At 42.1% G+C, this 10178-nt stretch overlaps 1 protein-coding gene across 2 annotated transcripts in view; it reads right to left on the bottom strand.

Annotated features, from left to right (window-relative positions):
* Positions 1 to 2181: 2181 nt before the first annotated feature.
* The window catches only part of SV2B (synaptic vesicle glycoprotein 2B), a 29183-nt gene continuing 21186 nt past the window's right edge, over positions 2182 to 10178 (bottom strand). The window contains exons 8-12 of one of the 2 annotated variants that reach the window (XM_026074493.1): positions 9664 to 9828; positions 6898 to 7031; positions 5739 to 5939; positions 3246 to 3405; positions 2182 to 2365 (exon numbers count right to left, since the gene is read on the bottom strand). In XM_026074493.1, the coding sequence (XP_025930278.1) occupies positions 2182 to 2365; positions 3246 to 3405; positions 5739 to 5939; positions 6898 to 7031; positions 9664 to 9828 (844 nt within the window). The remainder of the gene's footprint in view (positions 2366 to 3245; positions 3406 to 5738; positions 5940 to 6897; positions 7032 to 9663; positions 9829 to 10178) is intronic. The other variant, XM_026074503.1, reaches the window with a different exon arrangement.

Below are 10178 nucleotides of genomic sequence, written 5' to 3'. Positions count from 1 at the left end.
ACAGAAGCTGTGAGCTGCTGCCAGACTGAAAGGACATAATTATACTCACTCCTACCTTAGAGAAGGAACCTTGCTGTTTTGAAAACCATTCAAAAAAGGTCCTAAGCTACCCATAAAATGATGAAATGAGGCATAATAAGCCTAGTTATTACAATAGCTCATGATTTTATCAGTTTCATAAACCTCAGAATAAATCTCAAAAATCCCAAATAGCCTATTGTAGCCTAGCTGCTCTGTAACTGCTTATCCCTGATGGATGTGATGACAAAAGAGTGATGCTCACTAGATGGTTTGTGTCATGGGCAAGGACTTGCTTCTTGTGATCTAATGGCACTCTGTACCCTTCTTCTGTCCTCTACAGCGGTGCTGAGGCTGACTTCCACAGCTGTCTGGGACTGGCCCTGATGAGAGCTAGTGGTATATTTGACTGCCTCTGTGCAGCTAAAGGCAGTAGTGTTAAACTTCAGCCCTGCTGCATTTCAGCCTAGCCCTGCTTGTTTTTCTTAACAAAAAAAAAACAACAAAAAAAAAGAGGGATCCAAAGAAAGATTAAGAGCAAGATCGCTAGTAAAAGTATGAAACACCTTTTCATGTCACAAAACATCTTAGTGAGACAAATTCTCTGCATTATGTGACAGTTTCCTGTCAATTCTAGCCTATCACTGAGTTTGCTAGGATAGTATAATCAGAATTATCTGGGCAATTGTGATCATTGGTATTTCATTTAAGAGTATGCATTTCGTTCTTGCTTCCCAAGAAAATATATCAAAAAATGAATGATTCATTTTGCTCCTAGATGCAACAGAATTGAAGTCATATGATAAAAAGGGCATATAATTTTTAAAATGATCCTTACAGGATACCAAACTTAATTATCACACTTAATAGAGAATTTAATGTTCTGTACAGTGAAAGCTTGCTGTGTGCACTCTCTGTATAACAAGTTAAATGACTGTAAGTAAGTATGCTTAGAGCATTTCAATGAGACCCAAATATATAAGAAAATCAAACATTATATCCTTTCACTAATATGGCTAAAATGCTGGTAAATTCTTAGTCACCACATTATAGATATTAGACAAAAAGTCCCCTATTTACACTGGATAATATGTACACATTTGGTTTGATGAATGCTCCAACATCATATCAGTTTCTCCTCCATGAAATTTTGTAGGAAAAAAAAATCTTAACCATCATAGAAATATAAACTCCTGGTGATCAATACATTTAAATATTTGGTGTCTGGCTATGAAGAATGATGTGTCTCTAAATTAGTCATCACTCCAGATAATCTTGATTTAATGAGATTAGTTTTTAGTGTCTCTTTTAAGGTCTTCTTAAAGATGCAAAAATGAAAAATTATAAATTTCAATGGGTGATCACTTCAGTGTGTATATGTATGCAAGTATGTGTAAATACCCACACATATATATATATAAAATTATGTATGTGTGTATATATATATATATCTCCTAGACCTGGAAAGTGCCTAGTGATTCTGCATGCCCAAGTGAAGACAACAAAGGGCTTTGAGACCCAGCTTCTTCTGAGAGAGCTGAGCACACATCCCCATAACCTCCAGAAATCAGGGCTCTTTCTGGTGGGTTCAGACAGTAACCCCAAAATCAAGAGCGCTAAGGTCACCAGGTGCATTTGGAGCTCTTGTCACTATTGCTGGATCTCACCTAGAGTTGGTTTGTTAAGTGCCTCCCATTCTGCCTTTCGGGACCAAGCGTGGCTTTATGAATTGCCAGGGAGAGCTTGGCAAGGCAGGCAGTATCTCACAGCTCTGCAAAGACGTACAGGCGTCAGGATCTGTTCTCCCATCAGACACACTCACACCCACACAGGCACACAAGTGCACAAAGCTGTTCACATCCTCTGTCGTTACACCGAGATGGAGAGGGAAAAGATAGACCCCCAAGCATTCCCCAGTGTAGGCAAGATTAAACACGAACAGCCAAGCTCTGCAATGTGTGTGCCATAGCTGCATGCACCTGTCATGGCTCAAAAAGGGTCAGAAATTAGGGGTTTTATCCCTTTGGGGTCTTCTTTCCCCCTGCCCCCTCTCTTTGAGGTATCGACAGAGCACTGTACAAGTGGACGTTTTGATTTTTCTAAACATGGCTCTTTTTTGTTCTTCTTCTGCATTACCCGCCTCATCTCCCTGGCTGCAGTTCCTCACATCAGGACCTGGTCTCGAGTCTCTGGTAGGCGCAAAGCTAGCAGGCCACCTCCAACCAGAGCAGAGGAAGCCAGAAGGATGGGAATCACTTTGGTTATCCCAACGAAGGAGGCAAAGATTGAGTTCCCCAGGATGGCACCAAACTTGCAAAGCCCATTGAGGATGCCAAAGGCTGTTGCCCTGTGGAGAAGAAAAGCAGAAAGCAATGGTTAGGAATGAGGTTCTCAACATAACTACAGATCTCAGTGGGTTATTTTGTGAATGCTTGTATGTTGCCCAGGCTACATTCCTAGCAAACAAAGCCAGACAGTATAACTAAATATATCTGTTTTTTATGTCTGTGTGAATGAGGAGAATGTCTGTGTGTACTTGTTTCTCCTTTTTATCTCAACTTCTCCCTAGACCTTGAGTTGCCCACTATGACAGCTTTTGTTCTCCACAAAGAAAGCAGGACACAACCTTCTCTAGAACTTGTCAAAGCCCTTCCAAGCACTGGTTGGAGTGGCTTGTCATCAGAGAAACAACCTGGGCACTCCTCCAAATCCTGCTTCACCCAGCAGCTGAAAGCATGCTGCCTCCTGGCTCTCCCCAACAGCCTGAAAAAGGCAGAAAAGGCTCCTAATGATGTTGCCAGAAAGGATCTTATCTCCAGCACATGCTCCCAAAAGTTTCTGCACTGCCTCACCTCCCAAATCATTCTCTGCATGTGGTTGCCTCCAGGTTGTGGAGGGGAAGGCTGTCATGGTGATGAGCTATGACAAGAGGCCGGGGGATACAGTCTGAAGGGCCGGACTTCCATGCATCTTTGTGGAAATGACAGACTGTTCATATTTTATCTGCCCATAATTTACATTTGCCCACATAAATTCCTGAATACAAGCTACCATGCATTCAGAGTTACACCTGCAAATGTCAGGGCTGATCAGGTACAGCTACAGCACTACTCAGCCCTTAAGTATTTGTTAAAACAAAAAAATACACCTCCTGCATCTAATGTCTGCTGGAAGCGAAAGGCCAAAGTCAGAGGGTAAGGACTGAAAAGGAAGAATTCTCTGAGCACCTCTTGTTGGTGGGATAGAGCTCAACGGTGATCACATCCAGGGCATTCCAGGCGGCAATGCTGGCCCCACAGAACAGGCACTGCCAGCCAATCATTGCCGACTCGCTGTTGCCAAAGAAGAGAAAGAAGCAGCACACTGCAGAGATCAGCATTGAGCCACCTGCAGGAGGGAGCCAAGAAAAAAATGTTGGCATCAGTTTCCCCAGTCCATGGCCAGTCAACCTCACCATTGATAAAGATGGCTTTCAAATGGCAGTGTTTCACCCCCAAAATGAACAAAATCCTCAAAAGCCCCAAAATACCTTTATGCTGCCTATCTGTCATTCTCTGATGTTGGAAACCAGCCTGAAAATGTTCTCAATCCATCTGACCATCTGATCTTGCTGATATTCCTGCTATATAGAGACTCTGAAGACGGGCTTTTCCAGGCAGGTTTCCAGCATCTCAGGCTTCCAGATGGACCCAGGAAGAGCAGAGGCAAGTAAACATGAAAGTCAGTGAGGAGGAAGAATCATTGTGAAGGTTTTTCTACTTGAGTTTTGAGTGAAGAACTGCAATTCATATCATATTCAAATCACTTGACACATTTCTAGTCTCAATTAGGATAATTTACAGTCAATTGTATAAAGCACTTGAGGTCTCTTAATTATAAGAACATCATTAGATTTCATGGCACATTTGCACAGGAGCCATAATTTTATGAATACCACTGAGGGAGGAAGTGAGAGCGTTCATGCTCAGTTAGTCACAGTTCAGACTCAGAAATATTATTGGATACATCACTACCTTCTTCCCTAGCTGGGCATTTTCACCTGAAGGATGCAATTTTTGCAAATCAAAATATCTTTCACTGGAAAGTTCTGTTGTTGCTGAAGTATTTCCATTTACTATCAGGAATCCAAAGAATTGTTTTTGCTTATTAGCTTGGTTTTGAATTAATTTGACACAGACCAAAATAATTTGAATGTTAAACTGGAACAAAAGTGCTTCATTTCGGATATTATGCCCCTGCGGTGTGCAGCCTATGGAAAGCTGCCATCCGATCCAGGACTCCATATACTCTTCTGTTCCGTACTACCTGGCCAAACTACATCCAGCACTGTGCTCTAGGATTATTCCCTCTGCTTAAGAGGTACAAATGAGGATCACAGGAGGTACACCAGGAGAACTGACATTTGGCACAGGAGACGGTTTAATGGAATGTGAGAAACCTGAAGTCCCAGTGAAGCACATACCACAAAAGAGAAATTCAGTTTTTGTGGTGAGCTGACCAGAAATAATTTGTTCAGCAGTCTGATATGGGTGGGATGCCAGAAGGCTCTGTGTCAATTAAGAATTCCATAGTGAAACATTCCTTCATGTCTTTACCAATTTTTGTCCTGTACTTTTCATTCTGCAGAAGAAATAGCATTTAGGATTCCAGCTGTCATCTCAATTTCAGATGAAAATACTGAAACGTTGACATGTTTGCTGGGTGGATAATCTGATTCTCATTCAGCTTTATTATTTTTTTTCCCCTCACAGACCCTCTGTTTTTTATGGGTCTTTTCCAAATTCATTGCATGAACCCTAATTTTTTCCCCGCAGTGGACATTGCTGACGCACACGTGGGGTCATCTTGCTTGCCTTTTTACCTGACTAACACTGAGGTCATCAGGCTAAGCTAATTAAATTCTTAGAAGAGAGAGACAGGTGAGATCAAGAGTGTGATTCAGTCTTTACACCTCAACCACATTCCTCATTTTTCCAGACTCACTTGTCTGTCTCCCAAGGCATGATCCCCATTGTGCCTAGAAAGCAAGGTTTGAACCTTGGAAGAAAGGACACCAGAAACACCCAAAGTAATCATGAAGTTTATGAGGTGATAACTTAATCCTGTAAGACTAAAGGGTGGCTCTCTTTCTAAGCCTTAATGTGGTCAATTAATCTACTAGACAATCTCTCAAGATGTTTGTATTTCATTTGGAAATCAGAAACCTAAGAGAGAGAATTCCTGGGCTGCCAAACAGCCACAGCAAATAATCTTCATGAATATTCATTGCTACCAGCAAAGTCTTTCATTTATTTGTACAGAATGTTATGGACATCAGCTTAACTCAGTAGCACCAAAAAGTCCCACAGCAGCTCAGACTCTGTTGTGCTGAGCACTGGATAAACACACAGGCTTTGACATAAAAGTCAAAATAAAGGAAAAAAAGCAAGATGACATAGCTGCACAGAAAAGGCGGGGTGGGAGGAGCAGATAACTTGCCCAGCGCCACAGAGTAGATCGCTTGGAGAAACAGAAATAGAACCAAATTGTTCTCGGTCACTGTCTGGTGCCTCACCCTCGAGACTTTTCATCTTTCAGCTCCATTTGATACGGGAATGATTCATCTCCACCTGAGCCCGCTACACTTGCGTTCATACATGTAGATGCAGAGGGACCTTCACGCTGACCTTGACTCTGCGCATACTCATGACTCGCGCCACGCACCTATCGTCCGCACTCACCAATCATCTTTATCCTCCCTATTTTGTCCATGAGTAGTGCAGAGATGATGTTGCCTGGCAGCACGGACAGGCTGCCCAGGAAGCTGACAAGATAAATTAGGAAGTCATTGTCCTCCTCGAAGTCCAGGTGACAACCTTCTTTCTGCTTCAGAAAAGTGCTGTTTATGAGTCTGCAGTTGATGAATTTGTGTTCGTAGAGATCTGCCAGGGAAAGAGGCAAAGACTTGATCCCACTTGACTCATATCCCTTCACACAGCAGGAACAGGAGTCAGGATCAAAACTGAATCGAAATCTGAGAGGTGGTCTCCACCGAATGGAAATGACCATTTCTAACTGATACTTAAGTGGCAAACTGCAGCTGCATGCTATGCATCTGGTGGGCGTAAGTTCGTGGACTTCCTTATGTTTGTGGAATCGCCTGGACCAGTGCCCCCGTGTCACAAGGACCAGGGCGGTGCAGGCTGTCACTGTCATGGTCCTACAGCTTGTTCTCTGCCAGAGGAGACATGAAAAGCTTTTTCAGGATAAATTAATGAATATTTTATTGCTTAGGATCATCAACCAGAAGTTAGATATGAATTAAAGAGAAAACCGAAAATTGTATTTTAAGCTGAATTTGTTGAATTGAGAGCTGGTAAACTGCTAGGCATTTTGCCACTATTTTAGCCTTCCAAGGTCTGAGAGCAGATTTCTGCATTTTCCCTACAGTAGGAAATAACACCAGAAGCCATGTGGTTAAAAACACTGATGGCAGCTTGAAACCTCCTTTCAAATGCATTGTTAAAAACATGGAATTAAGCAAAAATTGGAACCTAAACCATAAATGAGAACAGCCTCAACCTGTGGGGAAATGCTGGTGGCAGCAAGAATTTTCTGACAGGCTCATGCCTACATGGACAGCTAAGCTCACTTTGCGGGAAAGGAAAAATGTCTAGCCAAGCTATAAGCCAAAAGCACTATGTATTTTCTGGCTTTCTTCCAGAAACCAAATGGTCATAATGCTAACACAACAGCTGGTCCCTTTACCCTCTTTTTTCTGTCATCACTGTCATTACCCAGCACATATACAGACACACAGATCTCTATCATCCTTTCTCCCAGAGTCTGATACAATGCTTCCTAATTATAGGGACTAGACCATATTAGGAATGCCTTTACCTGTGTTATAAAAGACAGTGGACACGATGGTGCAGTTTTCAAAGAAGGTCTCACTGGATGTCACATCTTCAAAATAGCATTCCTCAAACAAGGAATCCTCAAATCTCACTTGCTTGAATTTCATGCCAATAAATCTGTGGGGCAGGAAACAGAGTTTCATTCTGTGCTGCGAGGTACGTCCTATATTATATAGTGTGTAATGGCCGTTTCAAGAGACAAAGCAGTAATGACGATTTCTGAGGTCATTTACAGAAAAAGCGTTGCTTGAATGCATAACTGTATTCTCCCTGCAAATTCCAACCCAATGCTTATGCATTTTGTATTTTATTAGGAGAGATGGGTTTGAACAAGTTTTTTAAGAGATGTGGAGCTTTTAGGATTTCTGGCAGCTTTTCCATTCCTCAAAATAGTCACATCTAAGAAAATTTGCTGCTGAGGCAGACTGGACACAAATCCTCTCACTTTCGGTACTCATCCATCTGAAGAAGACATCATTTTGCTCAGTGCATGACATTCTCTTTGTGAGCTGACCTTGCTGCCTTCCATATCCTGCTTCTTCCTCAAGCATAAATAAAAACAGCCATTATCAGATGCCTATCAAGCCATTTGGTGAAAAGCTTCTGACAGTTGTTCGAACTAGAAGTGATTGTTGAAGCAAAAATGCATGATGATTTCTAGAGGGAGTGGGGAGATTATCTGTGTACCACTTGTACCCATCTCTGTCAAGGACTGCATATAGTGCAAAGAAAATAAATTACACCAAGAATAATCATTAGTGTGAGGTGATTGATTTCTCCTCTGATGGGAAGCTTGACATTTCTGCCCTGCCTGCCTGAGGGATGACCCAATATTGATTTACCAGTAAGATTTTGCAGGGATGCTGGGAAGATGTATTAGTTAATGCACAGGCATGTTTTGAAGATATGAAGAGCTATTAAGTGCATGTGTTATTGCTCAAGCTAAGGAGGCCACAACTGTCACCAAACAAAAAGGCTTCTAACATATACCCAGAAATTTAATTGAACTGAGCATTTACAAAAGTCTAATGTGATGGGTATTTACACCATTAAATGAACACTAGCTTCTAACAGATACTATTAATGCACAAAATACATGAAGACTACTCAAGTCTTTTGCTCCATCTAGAAGGTATCTCAGGTTACAGCAAAACTTAAGCTGACCTGTATTTGCTCAGTAATAGCTTGTGATGTATTTACTCTTAAAGGCTGTTAAAAGCCCTTTTAATTTTCTTTCTTAATTTACATCTTTAAGAGAGCCACATAGCAATGGCCTGTGTTCAATGGTGTTTTAACTCACAGCCAAGGCCTGGGGGCAACAAGAAACTATAAATCATATTGAGATATGCGCTAGGCATTACTAGAATGTAGCTTGATCAGGTTTTGAGTTATTGAATCGGAGAAGGCCAGTGAAGGAGTATAGTGATATACAGGACAATTTTAGGTCTCCATCCTGCATGGTGCTGACCGTCTATTCTCAATGATGTTAGTGGAATCTGAGCACCTCATCCAGGTGCAATACAAGGGTCCTTGGGCCCTAAATCTGACCGGCATCCACTTCTCACCATGCTTTGTTTGACTGCTCCATAGGCAGGGAAGTAGCAGTTATGGCCCTAGGTTCAGACCATCAAGGACAACTCCTTACTGCAGTGAAGGTTTCTGGCAGGATGTAGGAGCACGTGCCAGGAGGACCTTCATCAATCTCCATCAGATATACACCAAGGAAATGTAGACAAGTAGTTTTTAAGGTAAAAGGAACAGTCCAGATAGGCAGCGGGGCTTAACTGTGAAGAGCAAAACAATGAGTATGTTGTATAACACTGAACATCCAGTGGGACCTCTCCACATAGCGCAAGGGAGCTCGAGTAACACCATGTCTAGTCTATTGGGAGCTATGGGATCTCCATAGAGTTTACATAGGGGTAGATTTCCATCCATTGCCTTAGGATATAGAAAAGTATAAATGGTCTGCTACAAATCACTAGGATTTCTACTGCGTGGACCTCAGAGTGATTGAGGTGCAGGCTGGTTACACAGGTCCAGGTCCAGTCCAAAGAGGATAAAGGCAGGAAAACAATGACCTGCTAGAGTAACGTCATTTACTCCAAAGCAGTAAAAGAGAAGGTGAAACAGTGGGAAGAGGCAGACTTAATGTGGGAGAATCACACCAGTACAGCTGAGGGTCATGACACAACTTGCATTGAGGGGCTGCAGGATGGAGACTGGGGTAGGTTGTATGAAGGATTTTAAGTGAACATAGCTTTTTGTTTTCAGAAAGCAGAAAAAGAAGCTTTGTTACAGGAGATGGTCTCTGCTGCCCAAAGCCAGTAGATGTCAGTGTATCCTAAGGAAAGAGAAGTCACCTCTTCATTCAGAGATGCCCAACATATCCAGGTGTGTGCTCATTCCCTGCTCATTGCTCTTAGCAAGCAGCTGCCAAGGGGGACTACCAAGAGCTGGACTCTGCAAAAACTTCTCAAATGCATTTTCTTGGGTCTGGAGATGCAGGTGGCTGAGGCTGAGTGTGTGAAAAGCAGGATAAAAAGAATATTTGGTCTGTGAAAAACTGCTGCTGGGATCTGAGTTATAGACTCTGTGCCCAAAAGAACAACCAAGATCCTCAGCTTTGTGGAAAATGAAGAAAAGGAGTTTCCTAGAAATATATTTTAGTTCCTTTGAAACCAGAGTTACTTATCCAAATGTGCCATTTCCCCATCAGTACTAATCAAACCAAGCTCTATTCACTTACTTATCATTTTTATATTCCCCATTTCTGTGGATCTGGTTTTCCAGCGTGAAGTTAAAGGTGAAGTGCGACACTTCTTCCTCATCAAAGATTTTCACACGGGATTCATACGCCTCTTCTTGGAGATACCGGATCATGTCAGGGAACCAGACAATAAGGCCATAGTAACTGCAGCCAGATGGGAGGAACATGTTAGGCATACAAGATCCTGTACAAATGTCACAGTGCTTTTCCCAAGATCTATTTCATAACATGTAAACCTGTCAGCTTCCTAAGGTGAATGCATTTCTGATGCAAATTCTTGCTCAGCTCTGACACTGGGCTAAATAATGTGTTTCTCTAGTGTAAGCACCTGCATTATATAGCATAAACACCTAGCTGCTCTCAGAAGCACATTGATCCATTTTAGTTAACCTGAAGCAGGACAACTCATTTAATTTTCACTGACATTGACTCCTTGGCTGGGAAATATAGCAATGTGCTATACTTGCTCCCCAAGAGATATGCAGAACTGTGAG

The sequence above is a fragment of the Apteryx rowi genome, unplaced genomic scaffold (genome assembly GCF_003343035.1).
Source record: "Apteryx rowi isolate R43461 unplaced genomic scaffold, aptRow1 scaffold_11, whole genome shotgun sequence".
In the NCBI taxonomy this organism is placed as follows: Eukaryota; Metazoa; Chordata; class Aves; order Apterygiformes; family Apterygidae; genus Apteryx; species Apteryx rowi.
The sequence above is the reverse complement of the archived record's forward strand: the minus strand, read 5'-3'. Positions and strand labels throughout refer to the sequence as shown.